The sequence below is a fragment of the Triticum dicoccoides genome, chromosome 2A (genome assembly GCF_002162155.2).
Source record: "Triticum dicoccoides isolate Atlit2015 ecotype Zavitan chromosome 2A, WEW_v2.0, whole genome shotgun sequence".
NCBI classification, from domain to species: domain Eukaryota; kingdom Viridiplantae; phylum Streptophyta; class Magnoliopsida; order Poales; family Poaceae; genus Triticum; species Triticum dicoccoides.
In genome coordinates this window covers 676,400,030-676,420,175 of record NC_041382.1, presented here as the reverse complement: position 1 = coordinate 676,420,175, position 20,146 = coordinate 676,400,030, and the positions used below count along the sequence as shown (strand labels likewise).

Genomic DNA, 20,146 nt, shown 5'->3' with positions numbered 1-20,146 from the left:
GCTCTTTTGATCTTGGGCGATCGTGTAAAATGTATTCCCATTTATCTTGTATCCTTTGTAAGTTAATACAGTCGAAGATGGTCTTCTGGACAATGAGTACAACTCATCACAAACAGTGTTGTCACCTCTGAGACGTGTTTCCAACCAACTGCTGGAAGTCCTGATGTGTTCACATGTAATCCAGTCGTCACATTGCTCCGGGTGTTTGGAGTGCAGACTGTTCTTGTGTTCATCGACATACGGGGTCACCAAGGTAGAGTTCTGTAGAACTGTGTAGTGTACTTGAGACCAAGAATACCCGTCCCTGCATATTATTGAGTCCGCTCCTAGCATGCCTTTTCCAATCAGTCTCCCATCATACCGCGATTTAGGGAGACCTATCTTCTTAAGGCCAGGAATGAAGTCACAAAACCCAATGACATCCTCTGTTTGATGGCCCATGGAGATGCTTCCTTCTGGCCTAGCACGATTACAGACATATTTCTTTAGGACTCCCATGAACCTCTCAAAGGAAACATATTGTGTAGAAATACGAGGCCCAAAATGACAATCTCGTCGACTAGATGAACTAGGACGTGCGTCATGATATTGAAGAAGGATGGTGAGAACACCAGCTCGAAACTGACAAGACATTGCGCCACATCACTCCTTAGCCTTGGTATGATTTCTGGATCGATCACCTTCTGAGAGATTGCATTGAGGAATGCACATAGCTTCACAATGGCTAATCGGATGTTTTTCGATAGAAGCCCCCTCAATGCAACCGGAAGCAGTTGCATCATAATCACGTGGCAGTCATGAGACTTTAGGTTCTGAAACTTTTTCTTTGGAATATTTATTATTCCTTTTATATTCGACGAGAAGCCAGTCGGGACTTTCATACTGAGCAGACATTCAAAAAAGATGTCATTCTCTTCTTTGGTAAGAGCGTAGCTGGCAGGACCTTCATACTGCTTTGGAGGCATGTCGTCTTTTTCGTGCAAACGTTGTAGGTCCTCCCGTGCCTCGGGTGTATCTTTTGTCTTCTCATACACGCCTAAGCAGCCTAACAGGTTCACGCAAAGGTTCTTCGTCACGTGCATCACGTCGATTGAAGAGCGTACCTCTAGCTCTTTCCAGTAGGGTAGGTCCCAAAATTTAGATTTCTTCTTCCACATGGCTGCGCGTCTCTCAGTGTCATTTGGAACAGCTAGTCCGTCAGGACCCTTTCCAAATATTACGTGTAAATGAGAGACCATATCAAGTACGTGATCACCGGTACGCATAGCGGACTTCTTCCGGTGATCTGCTTCGCCTTTGAAATGCTTGCCTTTTTTTCGATATTGATGGTTGGTCGGGAGAAATCGATGATGGCCGAGGTACACATTCTTCCTGCATCTATCCAGGTATATACTTTCGGTGTCAGCTAAACAATGCATGCATGCGTGGTATTCCTTATTTGTCTGTCCTGAAAGGTTACTGAGAGCGGGCCAATCGTTGATGGTTACAAACAGCAACGCATGCAGATTAAATTCCTCCTGTTTGTGCTCATCCCACGCACATACACCGTTTCCATTCCATAGCTGTAAAAGTTCTTCAACTAATGGCCTTAGGTACACATTAATGTCATTGTCGGGTTGCTTAGGGCATTGGATGAGAATTGGCATCATAATGAACTTCCGCTTCATGCACATCCAAGGAGGAAGGTTATACATACATAGAGTCACGGGTCAGGTGTTGTGATTGTTGTTCTGCTCCCCGAAAGGATTAATGCCATCCGCGCTTAAAGTAAACCATACGTTCCTTGGGTCACTTGCAAACTGAGCCCAGTACTTTCTCTCGATTTTTCTCCACTGTGACCTGTCAGCAGGTGCTCTCAACTTCCCATCTTTCTTACGGTCCTCACTATGCCATCGCATCAACTTGGCATGCTCTTTGTTTCTGAACAGTCATTTCAACCGTGGTATTATAGGAGCATACCACATCACCTTCGCAGGAACCCTCTTCCCGCGGGGCTCGCCCTCAACATCACCAGGGTCATCTCGTCTGATCTTATACCGCAATGCACCGCATACCGGGCATGCGTTTAAATCCTTGTACGCACCGCGGTAGAGGATGCAGTCATTAGGGCATGCATGTATCTTCTCCACCTCCAATCTTAGAGGGCATACGATCTTCTTTGTTGCGTACGTACTGTCAGGCAATTCGTTATCCTTTGGAAGCTTCTTCTTCAATATTTTCAGTAGCTTTTCAAATCCTTTGTCAGGCACAACATTCTCTGCCTTCCACTGCAGCAATTCCAGTACGGTACCGAGCTTTGTGTTGCCATCTTCGCAATTGGAGTACAACCCTTTTTTGTGATCCTCTAACATGTGATCGAACTTCAGTTTCTCCTTTTCACTTTCGCACTTTTCCCTTGCATCAATAATAACCCGGCGGAGATCATCATCGGGCACATTATCTGGTTCCTCTTGATCTTCAGCTTCCTCTTGATCTTCAGCTTCCCCCGTTGCAACATCACCGTATTCAGGGGGCACATAGTTGTCATCGTCCTCTTCTTCTTCGCTGTCTTCCATCATAACCCCTATTTCTCCGTGCTTCGTCCAAACATTATAGTGTGGCATGAAACCCTTATAAAGCAGGTGGGTGTGAAGGATTTTCTTGTCAGAGTAAGACCTTGTATTCCCACAATCAAGGCATGGACAACACATAAAACCATTCTGCTTGTTTGCCTCAACCACTTCGAGAAATTTATGCACGCCCTTAATGTATTCGGAGGTGTGTCTGTCACCGTACATCCATTGCTGGTTCATCTACGTGCATTATATATAATTATGTGTGTCAAAAGTAAGAAATTAGACAAGTATCTATCTAAAGTAAGATTTTTTTCTTTCAGAAAGAAGATAAGAACAAGAGGCTCACCACGGTGGTGCCGGCGACGAGATCGGCGCGGGCGATCGACGACGGTGAAGACGAGGACGGGGCGTGACGGACCGCTAAACCTAGACAATTCTCAGAAAAAATGGAGCTCGGAGGTCGAGCTTCGAGATGAGAAAGCTTAACTAGTGTGGCTTGGGCATTTCATCGAACACCTCACATGCATAAGAGGTGAGCTAGAGCACCCAAATGCCCTTCCTCGCCGCCAGCAAAAAACAGAGCACTATGGAGTGCTCTGCTCGCCGGCGATGGGGTATATATAGGCAACTCATTTGTCCCGGTTTGTAGCTGGAACCGGGACTAAAGCCCAGCCTTCTGTCGCGATTCGAGCCAAGAACCGGGACCAATGTTTCTGGGCCAGGAGCGAGGCCCATTAATCCCGGTTCGTGTCTAGAACCGGGAAAAGTGGGTCCATACGAACCGGGACCAATGCCCACGAGGCTCCGACCGACCCCCCTGGGCTAAAGAACCGGGACGAATGCATCCATTGGTCCCGATTTGTGGCAGAACCGGGACTAATGGGCTGGCCAGGTCCGAACAAAACCCCCTTTTTCTACTAGTGGTAGGTTCGTCGACCGCGACCCTCAAGTATCCTATGATAATTTCTTGCCCCTGAAACTCCCAGTGTTAATTTCATTATCATCTACCTTCTACCGCCTGTCAATGGTCGTGCGTATGTGCACACGTAGCTCTATCGATCTACCCCGGCCCGAAAGGGACTTGAGCTCACTAGGATCGGAGGTGAAGCGTATGGGCGAAGCAAAGGTTTTCTTTACTTGGAAGGCTGCCGCAGTCATATTTTACCAAGAGAAGAAAGACAGTGAACTTCAAGGTAGCTATCAAGCCGGTTACTTGTGACAATATGATATGCAAGGGGACTAGTTAATTGATTCGAATGAACTGTGGTAGAAACTCTTGCAGGCTGCACGTACGCATAGCCTTGCCTTCATGCGTATCTATGGCGCCTACGAATTAGAAACACTTGAGTGTTCATTTCCTGGAAAGTCCATGGCAAGAGTGTACTACTGTATTAACTTTTACGTTATTATTAGTATGCTGTACATGTACTCCATTTAGAACAGATAATGGCTTCTCTCGTAGGATTGCATATCGCAAGCCTGTATATTCTTTGGTTAGTCTCTTACCCTGTAACATTCAATGTTTTCGCTATCGATCTTCGCCTGTCAATTCAGCTCACTGGTCATATACATGCATAGTTAGTATCGTAGTTTACTTTAGTTTGGTTCTGAGTGATAGACAATTAATGATAGCTTGAAGCCGACTAGCCGAGGATGACTTGAGCTCACTTATAAATAAAAGGTTGTTACTAGAAAGGCTGCTGCAGTAATCTTTTACTATGAAGGGAAAAGGACAGTGAAGATCAGAGTTGCTATCAAGCAGATAATATGCAAGGGACTGGATAATTCGAACGTAGTTTTGTAAAAACCCTCCAAGCTACTCCCACCGTTCCTAAATATAAGTTTTTTTTTAGAGATTTGAATTTGGACTACACACGAATGAACATAGACGTATTGACTATTTTAGAATATAGATTAGTTCATATTAGAATCTTTAAAAAGACTTATATTTAGAAAGGAAGGGAGTAGAAAATATCCACCCAAGCTACACCTATGTTATAACTCCAGGGTTTTGTGGAGCGACGGAGTTTCAACGAAATTGAGAAACTAAACTAAACGGGTCTGGGCCTTCTGTACCTCTAGCTCCGCTGTGTATCTCCGTCTGAGCGGCTCTACCGAAGTAAGAAGGCTTAGGCCTTGTACAATGAAAGGTGCTTAGGAGAGGTGCTTAGAGAAATAAACCAGACTTTTCTTAAGCACCGGTGCTTATTTATACGGGATAGACGCTTAACTAAGCGTCTCTTCTATAGAAATAGGCATCGGTGCTTTAGAAAAATCCGGTTTATTTTTCTAAGCACCTCCCTAAGCATCTCCCATTGTACAAGGCCTTACAGCACTTAACGGATCTCCAGGGTAAAGAAAAACCAGGTCTATATTTGTTTCTTAGAAAAAAATAGGGGGGGCATCCCTCTAGCTGCATGATTCGCTAATAATTCTCATCAAGATGAGAATTAGCAAAATCTCATCTTATGCATATGTCATTGATTTTATGTGGACATTCGCTAATATTTTTGTCGATCGACGCAAGTAAACACCAGGGATACCACATGTGTTGTGTTTACTTGCTGGTGTTCCCTTTGTCTTCTTTCTTTTCCTTTTTCATTTTTTTCTTAAATTCTTGATTTTTTAAATTGAGATTTTTTTTCAAAATTGCATTTTTTTTCAAATCCTGCAATTTTTTTAAAAATTTAATGCTTGAATTATTTTAAACTATATAAAACCGGTGGCCATCTTTTAGGAAATAGCAAACGAAAAAAAGAACCTTGTGAACCAGATTTTGTAAAGAAAAAAGATCACGAATTTTGAAAACAGCTTTAGGGTTTAGAAAAAGTTCAACGATTTTGAAAAGAAGTTCACGGATTTTGAAAAGATAAGTCCACGGATTTGAAAAGTCCACAAGTTTTGTAAAAAGGTTCATGAATTGAAAAACTTTCATGCAGTAGATAAAAATGAAAAAAACTTTGTATAAGGAGCTTCCACGAACATAATAAAGAAGAAAAGAAGAAAAAGGAATAATGTATTTACAAGAGGTTAGGCGACCTGGTTGGTTAGTACAGTATGCGCCAAAAAAGGAGGTCGGGAGTTCTAATCACCTTGTGCACACCTTTTTTTTAGCTGTGTAACAGAAAAAAAAGTTGAGCTGACAAACAAATGACAAATGGGCTGGCCCAACCCGGAGGACAGGTGCGCTCCGTGATCAACACTTCCGCTCCTAGGCCCACCAGCTAGACGAATCCCGGTTGACATTTGCGATGTCATCGTTTTTATGCCTCAAACATTGCCAGGGTTCGATTTAGATCAGAACTGCACAGTCCAACGTGCAATCGATAGGGATTATGACTTGGGGTTTGTTTTGCCCAAACTCTACGAATTCAGAGTTTAAAATTGAACTTTTCCCGCAAAAACAGTGCTCACAAGTTATGTATCAACTCAAGTCTGTAGATAATTGAACCAAACTAAAACTAAAGTATGGTCCCCGCAATTGTAAGTAGCCAGAACAAGAAACCAAGAGACGGGAGAACTAAAAGCAAACTATGGTTTTAGCATTGCATGCAACAACAACCGGAGACCATGGAATTTTTACCCTTCTTTCTATCGGGCAACTGCACCATCTTTGTTCTTCATCAGCACCGCCGGGCGTCGGCTACCAACACATGATGGACCGAGAGTTGAGACAGGAGTCAAGACTCGTGGCATGCTTCGGGTTTTAGGGGCTTAGCTTCATGGAGATGATGGCTTGTAAGTGGCAGCTTGAGCGGAGAAAAGCATATCAACCATGCACGGGATATCCCATGCATGACGCAGCCCTTGATCTAGTTGGAGATTTAATTACATGCATATGCGTCTCCACTTCCTCCATCAATGCTGGCAGCTTTTTCCGTAGCTAACTTTGTGCGGTCTATGCCATGTTCTACCCACCCATGTTTTTCCCATCTTATTTTCAAGTTTGAATTCATTTTATCTTTTGAACCGAGAGTCTAGTTCATAAATGTTTCGAATATTTGTGTAAAACTTTATGTGACAAAGTGATGCACTCCAGAACATGAAAAACCCTACTATAACTTCATAAGAATACATGTTAAATACAAACTCGTAATATTATTTTTGAAACAAATTTACCAAGTGCTACCAAGATCCCTGACATTGGGACGCAATAAATTCATATGTAACATTTCGATACATTATGCTAGACAAATGTCTATAATTTTGTGTGGTTTCATTAAGTCTCATTATGTTTTAAGATTCAAAAATCATTTTTCTTGAAATATATTCAACAATGGTCTCATTAAGTAGCTCTTGTCGCCAAGAACCCAAATAAGCAAAGATATCAAAAATCGTACTTTTAACCCAAAAAATATATGAACATGAAAATCAAATGAAAAAGAATGGAGTGGTTGAGTGAAAAGAGAGAAGTGGAACGGGATATACTGTGTATAGTAGTACACAACAACAGTGTATGTATCAGAAAGATGCATGCACGAGATATCCCGTGCACAGTACAAAATCCGTTCTCAGCTTCAGCGGTGCTGTTAGGCACTTAGGCCTACAATTTTCCGCAACTTGATGCATACACGGCGGTCTCTGGACCTTGAGGCAAATTTGATAAATTTGACCTGTGAATGAAATCAAATCACAGAATGAACTGCTCGTGAAACTATTTCACGCGGCTGATCTTTTTGTGTGACACCCGACACGAAGGCGTCACACTACATTGTGCAACGCCTCACAGATAGACGCTACACGCCTGGCCAACGTTGCACCCCAAACTGCCTAAAAATTGCTAAGTCATTGTGCATAGCCTACGAGCTAGGCGCTACACTGTATAGTGTGACGCCTAGCTCTCAGGCGCTGCACTAGTGGTTGCACTACAAAATGAAGCAACCACTAGTGCAACGCCTAGAAGCTAGGCGCTACACTGTATAGTGTGGCACCTAGCTCTCAGGCGCTGCACACTGACTTAGTAATTTTCGGATCACATGGGTGCGACGCTGGCCAGGCGTGTAGCGCCTATCTACGAGGCGTTGCACAGTGTAGTGTGACGCCTTCTTGTCGGGCGTCACACAAAAAGGTCAGCCGCGTGAAATAGTTTTACGGGCAGTTCATTCTGTGATTTGATTTTGTTCATAGGTCAAATTTGTTAATTTTGCTGGACCTGGACCTGGATGTTGGCTGGCTCAGGAGCTAAAGTAAAGTCGGACATTGCTGGAATTTCGGCACGTGCATTGCATCACACGGTGGAGGATGGAGTCGCAGCTGATGTCGGGCTCGCCATGGACCGCTGCTTCACGCTTGCGTAGCTGCTAGTTAGACCGTCCCCTCCAGCTGGACCCTTGCTGCCGGTGCCGGTTGGGCTAGGCTTTCCACGTACTCTTGCGCGAGAGCATGAGGAGGACGAAGCGTGGCGCGAGCGGGCGACGGGCGTCCGTCCGTCCGCGGGGTCGAACGCGCTTTGTCGTAGCACACATGCTGATACATGCATGGGCCCGCGACATTGACGGCAAACGCGGACCGCTTGGATCTGGCTCTCGGAAGCGGCAACGACACGCGTGTCAATTCGGCCGTTTGGGGTTGAGCTGACCTGGATCAGGGGCTCAGGGCTATCCTCGTGGGTCTGTTTTTTCTTTTTTCTTTTAATAACACAGTCGAGACGAAAACGTTCATACGTACACGTATACACTCATCTCTATGAATGTACACGCACTTCTTCTATAAACATTTTCAAGAGACTAAGCCGGCATGTCATATTCAGATTTACAAAATCGTCGTAGGCACCTCGTTATCGACGGAAACGTCTCCTCCCACTGAAATCGCATCGCCGAAAATCCTGAAATAAATCCAGGACTTTAATCTTGATTGGCTAGGGTTATCACTATGCCTCTAACTATCCAACCACAAATTGATTCACTATCATTGTGGGTTTGTTGAACCGTGCTAGAGGTCTGCAGGATGTTTGCGAAAGTCCGAACGTTCGCCTGTCCAAAAAAAAAACTGCAACATACCTTGAACTAGTTCACAGGTGCATATGTGTGCCTCGCGTGCATGGCAGTGTATGTATGCCATGACGGAAACCGATGTGCATGCCTGTGTGCATGGTGGAAGGCTGCATGGCGTATGATGTACTTCCTTCGTTCTTAAATATTTTTTTTAAAGATTTAAACAAGTAACTGTATACGGAGTAAAATAAATGAATCTAAACTTTAAAACATGTCTATATACATCTGTATATGATAGTTTATTTGAAATCTTTAAAAAGATAAATATTTAGAAACGAAGAAAGTATATGCTTGTGTGCATGGCCTCGATGGGGGAAGCCAAATTTGACGGAAGCGCTGCTGCTGCATGGCGGAAGCTGCGTGGTGATGGCGGAAGCCGAACAATTTTTTAAAATTAAACAGTTGCGGACATTTGAATTATATAGGGTTTGAAGACCGGCTCCCGTATCCATGTCTGGACACCAGTTTAAAATGGTCTGCAGACAAATATCAATGTCCATTTTCAGAAGAAGTTTGTGTTAGAGATGTCTTTAGAGCATCTCCAGCCGCGCCCCCAACAGGCCCCCAGGCCACTTTTTCGGCGTCGACGTCGAAAAAAGGGCTCAGTCGCGCCCCCAGGACGCCGAAAATCGTCGGTTCGGATCTTTTTTCCGCCCGGCGGTCACAGGCCGAACCCGGCGCGCTGGGGAGCAGTTGGAGGCTCCAGCGTTAGGGAAAAGCACGCCTGACCCACACCGACAGGGGAAAAGTCAAGGTTTTCTTCCCCCGACTCGCCTCGCACCCTCCGCGCCCTCGGCCACCACTAGCTATATCCCGGCGACGGCCGCCGCCCTACTCCGCTAGATAGCCATTCCCCGCCGGAAAATAGCAGCGCTTCGCCGCGGCAGCCCCTCCCACAGCAGCTGGGCGTTTCCGGCCGCCGTTTCCGGCCGCGGAGGCGCGGTTTAGCGGCGGGTACACGCCCACCGAGCGCAAGGTGTTCGGTGTTTTGCCTGTCTCGGCGATGGACTCGGATGACGAGGAAGAGCTCGCCGCGCTGCTGGAGGAGGAAGCCGCGGCCGACGTCCAGGAAGAAGAGCATCTCATGGTGCTCGCTGCCCTCGCCCAGCTGCTGGCGAGCCATGAAAAGCCGCGGCGAGGTGGCTCGGCGCCGGGGCGGTTGAAAGCAAAGAACCGGCTTCGTCTTGAAGGCTACTGCATGCTCTACTCCGACTACTTCGCCGATGCTCCACTTCACGGCGAGAAAACATTTCGGCGCCGTTATCGGATGAGCCGAAAGCTCTTCCTCAGGATTGTGAATTCCATCCGGGAGTTCGACAACTACTTCAAGTGCAAGATGGATTGCACTGGCGCTCTTGGATTCACCTCCATCCAGAAGTGCACGACAGCGATGAGGATGCTTGCATATGGAGCTCCCGGTGATTCACTCGACGACTATGGGCGCATGGCCGAGTCCACCAGCATAGAGTGTTTCTACAAGTTCTGTCGGGCAGTGGTGGCAGTGTTTGGGCCACAATACTTGAGAACACCCAATTCGGAAGACACTGCTCGGATTCTAGCCCAGAATGTAGCAAGAGGATTTCCTGGGATGCTTGGAAGCATCGACTGCATGCATTGAAAATGGAAGAATTGCCCATTTGGTTACAAAGGCGCCAAAGGCGGTTGCAGTGTGGTGCTTGAGACGGTAGCCACACAGGACCTCTGGATTTGGCACTCCTTCTTTGGTATGCCAGGAACTCACAATGACATCAACGTGCTGCAGTGCTCTCCTGTTTTTGCCAAGCTCATTGAGGGCCATTCTCCTCCGGTGAACTTCGAGATCAATGGGCACCAATACAACAAGGGGTACTACCTAGCAGATGGCATCTATCCGAGATGGTCGACATTTGTGAAGACGATTTTAAATCCTGCGGCAGGAGGCAAGAACGCATGGTTTGCGAAAGTTCAGGAGGCTTGCAGGAAGGATGTCGAGCATGCATTTGATGTGCTCCAATCTCGATTCGCTGTTATTCGGTACCCCGCTCAGACCTGGTCCAAAGATCAAATGTGGGAGATTATGACTTGCTGTGTCATCTTGCACAACATGATCATCGAGAACGAGCAAGAAGACCCAGTGTTTGACACCGAACCATACTACATGCAGGGTCCTCTAGCCGAAGTTGATCACCATCTACCGGCAAATTGGACTGCCTATCTCAGTATGTGTCAGGAGATCCGAGACCCACAGGTGCATCATCAACTGCAGAAAGATCTGATTGAGCACCTATGGAGGCTCAAGGGGGACGCCGTGTGATGAAATACGAGTTTTTATTTGTTGAACTATATAATTTGTATTGAACTATTTGTTGTGTACTATTTTGTTGAAGTATTTGATTTTTCTGTGATGAAATATGTGATAAGAAATAATTGTGTTGATAATTGAACGCCGAAACACGGCGAAACCACGCCGAATATGGGCCTATTCTTGTCCATATGGGCCCTTTATTCGTCGAAATTGGGCTGCAAAGTGGCCAATTTCAGCGCCTGGGGGCGAGTTGGGGGCGACGACTGGGCGCAAACCGCCCCAGCGCCGATTATATCGCCGGCTCGTCCCCAGGGGGCGATTTTTATGCGTCCTGGGGGGCCAACGGCTGGAGATGCTCTTAGCTGATGGACGCTGGGAATACTAAAGGCCCTTCAGTATAAGAATGAAACTATTGTATATATACACTCCTTTTTGTGTATGAGGAAAAGAGAGAGAGAGAGAAACACGTAACGATTCATGGCAAGCTCTGGTATGTATGGACAGCAGCCAATAGGTAGCCTTTCTGCGTGTCATAATAAATTTTTGGTAAAGTGTGAGCGGAATGGTCGATGCTCTTGTCATGTCATGGATGTATGCGCACCCCTGCTCTACATTGACACGACTCCGGAAATATCTTGCCGTGTAGCTAGTCAAAAATATCAACTGCCTATATGTTTGAGTTTGACGACGAAAATACCCACAAACTGCACATGCAGTAAACATCTCAGCGCAGCAAATTTGAATAGGATGTGGGTGCAAAATCGCTGGTACTACTCTACTACGTACAGCAACATGAAGCCCTTCCACGGACAGTGACGAGATCGAGTACGACCCCGATGCCTCAGAAGTGGGTCCCGCCTCCCGCGTACATGCATAGGCCTTGCCGTCGGATCTCCTTCTCTCTCAGCTGGCCTATAAGTACTTTTGTCCTCAGGCAAATCAAACATACCCGCAAACAAACTTGCCACTGGCACCCACCCAGTAGCACTTCTCTACCGTGCCGCCATCTCTCTCTCTTTCTCGCGATTCTCATCGACTGAAAGGCGAACCGTAATAAGCATAAGCACCATGGAGTTCGCCGGAGAAGTCGACGACTTCGCTCTCGACCTCATCCGCGAGCACCTCCTCGGCGCCGACGGCGGTGTCCTGGCGACGGCTAACCATGATCAGGGCCCCTTTTGCGACGACGTCACCTTCCCCGTGCTGCCACCTTCCGCGGCCGAACCGGAAGCGTACCTGCAGCAGCCCATGTTCTTCCCGCAGCAGGGGCAGCGGCAGGAGCAGATGCTGGGTTACATGGACCTGACGCACCAGTACGTGAACTCATATCCGGCTGCCCCGGTGGTGTTCCGGGCGCCAGAGCCGGTGATGATACAGTTCGGGGGCGAGCCTTCTCCTGTGAGGGCGCTGTCGTCCACGCTGACCATCTCGGTGCCGCCCCAGGGCACGTTCCGGTGGGTGGGGACGGCTGCCGCCGCAGCGCCAGCGCCGGCGCCGGTCGAGGACCTCCGCAAGTACCGCGGCGTACGGCAGCGGCCATGGGGCAAGTACGCGGCTGAGATCCGCGACCCAAAACGCCGGGGCTCCCGCGTGTGGCTCGGCACCTACGACACCTCCGTGGAGGCCGCGCGTGCCTACGACCGCGCCGCCTTCGGGATGCGCGGCGCCAAGGCCATTCTTAACTTTCCGAACGAGGTCGGCACCCGCGGCGCCGAGCTGTGGGCGCCGCCGCCTTCCGGTCCGGCGTCCCAGACAGCAGGCGCGACGAACAAACGTAAGAGATCACAGGACGAGGACGCTGACGTCGAGGTGACCGGAGTGGTAATAAACAAGGCCGTGAAGGCCGAGGCGCCGTCGCCGTCGTCGGCCCGGGTGTCGTGGGACACGCCCTCGTCCGTGTCGCGGGGGACAGCGTCTTCGACGGTGACGTCGGTGGCCACGACGTCGGAGGGAGGGTTTCCTCGCACGCCGTCGAGCTCGGGCTTGGAGTACTGGGAGGCGCTGATGGGAGGCATGCCGTTGCTGTCGCCCCTGTCGCCACACCCGGCCTTGGGTTTCCCGCAGCTTAGTGTTAGTTAATTGAAGGATGGTTCATTAAGCGATAGAATGTTTCCTGTGTTTGTCAGAAAAACAGAGTAGGCACCCACACACAACACTTGTTGAACACTAGATTTATAATTGAACAAAGTTATTATAATTGAACGTTCCAGCAGAATTCTACCAACATTGTTGGGAGATTGTTAAAAATGATATTATGAGGCTTTTTGAGGCCATGTATGAGGGAACACTTGATGTTCAAAGATTAAATTACGGGATCATTACTTTGATTCCTAAGATCAATGGTGCGAACAAAATTCAACAGTTCAGGCCTATTTGCTTGCTTAGATGCCCATATAAGTTGATCACAAAGGTGTTGGATCACAGAGCAGCCCCCTATGCTGACATCTTGTTTAGCAAGCACCAAAACGCCTTTATTAAACACAGAAATATCATGGATGGGGTGCTTACTTTACATGAAATTCTACATCATACTCATATAAAGAAGAAAGTTGGCATCATTATTAAACTTGATTTCGAGAAAGCTTACGACAAGGTTAACTGGGATTTTTTGCTTAAATGCCTTGAGATTAGAGGCTTTGGTGAAACTTGGTGCGGGTGGATGAAGAAGATCCTCCACAATGGTACGGTTAGTGTGAAACTAAATAATACCTTGGGACCTTATTTTCAGAGCCACAAAGGGGTGTGGCAAGGAGATCCCGTGTCCCCTTTCTTGTTTAATATTGCTGCTGAGTGCTTGTGTAAGATGGTTCTACAAGCACAAGCAAACGGGTTGATTGATGGGTTGGCCTCGGATTTGGTAGATAAGGGAGTGGCCATTCTGCAATATGCAGACGACACAATCCTGTGCATTGATCACAACCCTGAAAAAGCACTCAACATGAAACTGTTGATGTATATGTTCGAACTTATGTTAGGGTTGAAAATTAACTTTCAGAAAAGCGAGATTCTTAGTGTGGGAGGGGATGAGAACATTTTGAAAGAATATGCTGATATCTTTGGCTGCCAGATTGGGCATTTCCCAATGAAATACCTTGGTGTTCCTATTAGCTATTCAACCCTAAAAGGCGTAGACTGGGAATACCTAGAGGCAAAATTTGTCAAGAGGTGCGAATCTAGATTGGGAAGTAATGCCTCCTCGGGGGGAAGGCTGACTTTATTACATGCTAATATCTCCATCATTGCTTACTATTATATGTCTATGTTCCTTTTGTCTAAAACCATCATAAAGAGGTCGGATAAGCACAGAAGGAAGTTTTTCTGGCAGGTGACTAAAAATAGAAAAAGATATTACCTGGTCAGATGGTCTAGGATCTGTAGATCCAAGGAAAAAGGGGGTTTGGGTGTGAAAGACCTCCACAAACAAAATATATGCCTGTTGGTGAAATGGTGGTGGAAACTTGAGATGAAACAAGGGCTTTGGCAAGATATTATTAGAGCTAAATATTTGGGTAGAGATACGGTAGCCTCAGTTAAGGGGAGACTCAATGACTCCCCATGCTGGAAGGCCATTATGAAGGTGAAAGATCTGTATATGGCTGGGAGGAAAGTTGTCGTGCATTCTGGCAACATAGCCAGACTATGGACTGATCCAGTTGGCGACCAAGCTCCATTTGCTGAACAATTTCCTCAGCTCTTTGCCATTTGCAATAATACTGATTGTGTCATGAAGGATTGTTTGGATGCTAACCCTGTCACCTTCTTCCGAAGGAGATTGACCTCTGAACTTAACGAGCAATGGAAGAAAATGGTGTTGACGGTTAGGGAAACCTATGTATCTATGGAAAATGATAGTATCAAATGGGGACTGGGTCCAAAGCCCTACTATACCACTAAAGCCTTATATACCTACCTAGAAAGAAACATTGCTGGCTGTGATTACCGCTGGATATGGAAAGCACATATTCCTTTGAAAATTCAAATTTTCATGTGGCAGCTATCGCAAGATGCGGTGCTGACCAGAGATGTGATGAAACGTCGAGGATGGAAGGGGGAACCCAAATGCTCTTTTTGTGGGGAGAGGGAAACCTCCCAGCATCTCTTTTTTACCTGCCCCGTTGCCAGAGTTACCTGGAGAGTGGTTGGGTGTATGTTTGGCACAGACCTATGCCCTAACAACTTGTGGCAGGCTTTTGTTTGGTGTTATACTTTTTTCCCGGATGGCGATGTCTTTTATACAGTGGGCATTGCAGCTCTATGTTGAGCTATTTGGACCTGCCGCAATCGATCTACTTTTGAGCACATCCCTCTCAAAACCTCATTTGAATGCATTTTTTCTGCATGTGCACTTCTTTGTTACTGGGCAGGACTGATGAAGCAGGAGGATGCGGCAAATCTGAGGGCTGGAGGTGCTCTACTGAAGAACAATGCGTCTCGCATGATGAGGATTTGCGCAACGGCACATCAGGATGGAGGAGTGCACTGAGAGAGAGACCGAGAAGAAGGAAGATGATCTGCTGCGACTTCTGCTTTATCGCTTTTGATTCGAGATACCTCCTGCGTGAGGTTGCTGTGGAGCATGTTGCTCTGATCTGAGTAGTGGCCTTTTGTTAAAAATTGTGAGTTAGATGTTAGGGTCCTGGACTTAAGGTGTCGTCGGGTTTTCGCCCCATGGTGAGTAATCTCGATGGCGAGTGCTCATGGTGGGTTTCCCGGCGATGCTTGAACCCGCTTTCCTCTTTCCCGCCCTATTTGCTGAACTTGGTTGTATTTCCGTTATGTTCAAGTAATGGAAAGGGGATTCGCCCGGTTCAAAAAAAATTGAACAAAGTTATTACATGCGTCTTGCTATCCATGGAAATGTTGTCAAGCTAGTGTTTGATCTATTACATCAGTGCAACAACCACCGTGATAACGGTTTGATGTTCATCGGTTCAAATTGGACAATCGGCCTTTTCTTTTCGATCGATGTTCCGCAAACAAGATTCTCTTTATTTTTCAGTAATGCTATCAGGTTGATGTTCGTTGGGGAGGGAATGACAATCGAACGTTGTTTGCTGGCAGTTTTAGTTGTGACATGAGATCAAACGATGGCAGTTTCTGCTTGTTATTTTTTGAAAAGGGGGATTCCTCGGCCTCTGCATCAGAACGATGCATATGGCCATCTTATTAAATCAAAAATATAAGTTCCAACAAGGTCTTAAAGTCTCCAACTAAAAAGCGAACAAAGCTCACACAGAGCCAAAATGGGCTAGAAACACAAACTAGCCAAACAAAAGACGCCACATTCGGCTGGCACAAAAAGAGATAGGTAAACTAATTGCCTATCCTATTACATGATCGCCATCCAAACCGGTTAAAGATATCCCGAGCTACCATCTCCCAACGGATAGATCCAGTAACCAAACGCTCCCTGGCCTTCGTCGGAGTGAGTAGCGACCACGAACGGATCAACGTCGTGGCTCTGAAAATAACCTGCAAAAAATGAATGTGTGTTATCCTATTAAAAACCAAGTCATTTCTGCAATTCCAGAGCGCCCACACGAAGGCACAGACTCCTACACGAATATGTTTTGCTAACTCGGGCTGTACCCCGTTAAGCCACGTTCCAAATAACGTGTTGACGGAACTCGGTGGAGTAATATTAAAAGCAATATGGATCGTCCTCCATAAAACTTTAGCTAGCGGGCAATCAAGAAAGAGGCGTTTGATCGTCTCATCCCGATCACAGAAACTAAACCCAGTAGGTCCTGTCCAATTACGCTTTGTTAAGTTGTCCTTGGTTAAAATAACTTGTTTATGGATAAACCACATAAACACTTTGATTTTTAAAGGTACTTTGACAGCCCAAACATGTTTGGAACTAGGGATCGAGCTTGAATTGAAAACATCAACATACATTGATTTAACAGTAAAAACTCCAGACCTAGTGAGCTTCCAGCGTAATTCATCTGGTTGTTGGGAAAGCTGAATGTCCATTAGTCTCCTTACTAGATGTAACCATTCTTTCCAACGATTACCCACTAATGCCCTTCTGAACTGAATATTAAGGGGGATCGATTGTAATACCGTTGCAACAAAAATCTCACGTCTTTGAACTATACGATACAAAGATGAGTATTGGATGGCTAAAGGTGCCTCTCCAAGCCAAGTATCCTCCCAGAATCTCGTACTGGCACCGTCACCAACAATAAACTTTGTCCTATTAAACAAGGAAAGCTTTACTTTCATAATCCCTTTCTAGAAGGGTGAATCAGTCGGTCTTACTGTCACCTGAGACAAAGTTTTGGTTTGAAGATACTTGTTACGGAGGATTTGTGCCCAAGTGGTGTGAGTCCCACTTGATAACTTGCACAACCACTTGCTGAGAAGACATCTGTTCTTAACTTCAAGATTCTCAATACCAAGACCGCCTTGGTCTTTCGGTCTACAGATGATATCCCATTTGGCTAACCGATATTTTCTTTTTAGCTCATACCTTGCCAAAAGAAACATGATCTATAGAAGTCCAGTCTTTTCCTAACTCCAACTGGGACTTCAAAGAAAGACAACAGAAACATAGGCATACTGGTGAGAACCGAATTAATCAGAATTAATCGGCCTCCGTATGACATGAGCTTGCCTTTCCAGCAACTCATCTTCTTTTCAAAATGATCTTCGATACACTTCCACTCTCTGTTTGTCAGCTTACGATGGTGGATTGGTATTCCTAAGTAAGTGAAAGGTAAAGCCCCCAAATCGCACCCAAACAATTGCCTATAAGCCTCTTGTTCATCATTGGCCCTACCAAAGCAGAACAATTCGCTTTTGTGAAAGTTAATTTTTAACCCGGTCAATTGTTCAAATAAGCATAACACCAGCTTCATATTTCTCGCTTTTGCCAAGTCATGCTCCATAAAGATGATTGTATCATCAACGTACTGGAGGATGGACACACCACCATCAACGAGATGGGGTACCAGGCCACCCACTTGACCAGCCTCCTTCGCCCTTCCTATCAGAATTGCCAACATATCCACTACAATGTTGAACAATATAGGGGACATCGGATCCCCTTGCCGCAGGCCCTTTTGTGTCTGGAAATAATGACCGATCTCGTCATTCACTTTGATTCCAACACTCCCTTTTTGCGTATATGATTCCACCCGGCGTCACCAGATTTCATCAAAGCCTTTCATACGCAACGCCTGTTGTAGGAATGGCCATTTTACTTTATCGTACGCTTTCTCGAAATCCACCTTAAAGATGACTCCATCCAATTTTTTCGAGTGGATTTCATGGAGCGTTTCATGCAGGACCACCACCCCTTCTAGGATGTTTCTGTCTGGCATGAACGCAGTTTGGGAATGCTGCACCACAGAATGCGCAATCTGCGTGAGCCGATTAGTCCCAACCTTGGTGAAAATTTTGAAACTAACATTGAGAAGGCAGATTGGCCTAAACTGCTCGATTCTCACAACATCCATTTTCTTAGGAAGCAATGTTATTGTTCCAAAATTTAAGTGAAATAACTGAAGCTGCCCAGAGAAAAGATCGTGGAACATTGGAATTAGATCCCCCTTAATAATGTGCCAACATCTTTTGTAAAACTCCATCGGGAATCCATCAGGCCCGGGAGCCTTATTGTTTTTCATCTGCGCTATAGCATCAAACACCTCCTTCTCCGAGAAAGGAGCAACTAGAACATTATTATCCTGAGCAGTTAGTTGAGTGATACGTCTCCAATGTATATATAATTTTTGATTGCTCCATGCTATATTATCTACTGTTTTGGACATTATTGGGCTTTATTATCCACTTTTATATTATTTTTGGGACTAACCTATTAACCGAAGGCCCAGCCCAGAATTGCTGTTTTTTGCCTGTTTTAGGGTTTCGAAGAAAAGGAATATCAAACGGAGTCCAAACGGAATGAAACCTTTGGGAATGTGATTTTCTCACCGAATACAACTCACGAGACCTGGACCCTACGTCAAGCCAACTAACAGGAGGCCACGAGGTAGGGGGCGAGCCTACCCCCCAGGCGCGCCCTCCACCCTCGTGGGCCCCCTGTTGCTCCACCGACGTACTTCTTCCTCCTATATATATATCCACGTACCCCCAAACAATCAGAACATGAGCCAAAACCCTAACTCCACCGCCGTAACTTTCTGTATCCACGAGATCCCATCTTGGGGCCTGTTTGGGAGCTCCGCCGGATGGGGCATCGATCACGGAGGGCTTCTACATCAACACCATAGCCTCTCTGATGAAGTGTGAGTAGTTTACTTCAGACCTACGGGTCCATAGTTAGTTGCTAGATGGCTTCTTCTCTCTTTTTGGATCTCAATACAATGTTCTCCCCCTCTCTTGTGGAGATCTATTCAATATAATCTTCTTTTTGCGGTGTGTTTGTTGAGACCGATGAATTGTGGGTTTATGATCCAGTCTATCTATGAATAATATTTGAATCTTCTCTGAATTCTTTTATGTATGATTGGTTATCTTTGCAAGTCTCTTTGAATTATCAGTTTGGTTTGGCCTACTAGATTGATCTTTCTTACAATGGGAGAAGTGCTTAGCTTTGGGTTCAATCTTGCGGTGTCCTTTCCCGGTGACAGTAAGGGCAGCAAGGCACGTATTTGTATTGTTGCCATCGAGGATAACAAGATGGGGTTTTCTTCATATTGCATGAGTCTATCCCTCTACATCATGTCAACTTGTTTAAGGGTTACTCTATTTTTAACTTAATACTCTAGATGCATGTTGGATAGCGGTCGATGAGTGGAGTAATAGTAGTAGATGCAGGCAGGAGTCGGTCTACTTGTCTCGGACGTGATGCCTATATACATGATCATACCTAGATAATCTCATAACTATGCTCAATTCTGTCAATTGCTCAACAGTAATTTGTTCACCCACCGTAGAATACTTATGCTCTCGAGAGAAGCCACTAGTGAAACCTATGGCCCCGGGTCTATCTTTATCATATCAATCTCCTACTACCTAGTTATTTACTTTGCTATTTACTTTCCCATTATTTTACATTGCATCTTTATCATAAAAATACCAAAAATCTTATCTTATCATATCTATCAGATCTCACTCTCGTAAGTGGCCCTATAGGGATTGACAACCCCTATTTGCGTTGGTTGCGAGGATTTATTTGTTTTGTGCAGGTACGAGGGACTCGCGCATAGCCTCCTACTGGATTGATACATTGGTTCTCAAAAACTGAGGGAAATACTTACGCTACTTTGCTGCATCATCCCTTCCTCTTCGTGGAAAACCAACGCAATGCTAAAAGAGGTAGCATTGAGGCACATACTCAATCCTGG

General features: G+C 45.9%; 1 protein-coding gene across 1 annotated transcript; it reads left to right on the top strand.

Annotated features, from left to right (window-relative positions):
- The first annotated feature begins 11,900 nt into the window (after positions 1-11,900).
- On the top strand, positions 11,901-12,971 carry LOC119351845 (ethylene-responsive transcription factor 6-like). The gene has a single exon (XM_037618636.1). The coding sequence runs from the start codon at positions 11,901-11,903 to the stop codon at positions 12,909-12,911; it is 1,011 nt and encodes a 336-aa protein (XP_037474533.1). The 3' UTR covers positions 12,912-12,971.
- Positions 12,972-20,146: the final 7,175 nt, after the last annotated feature.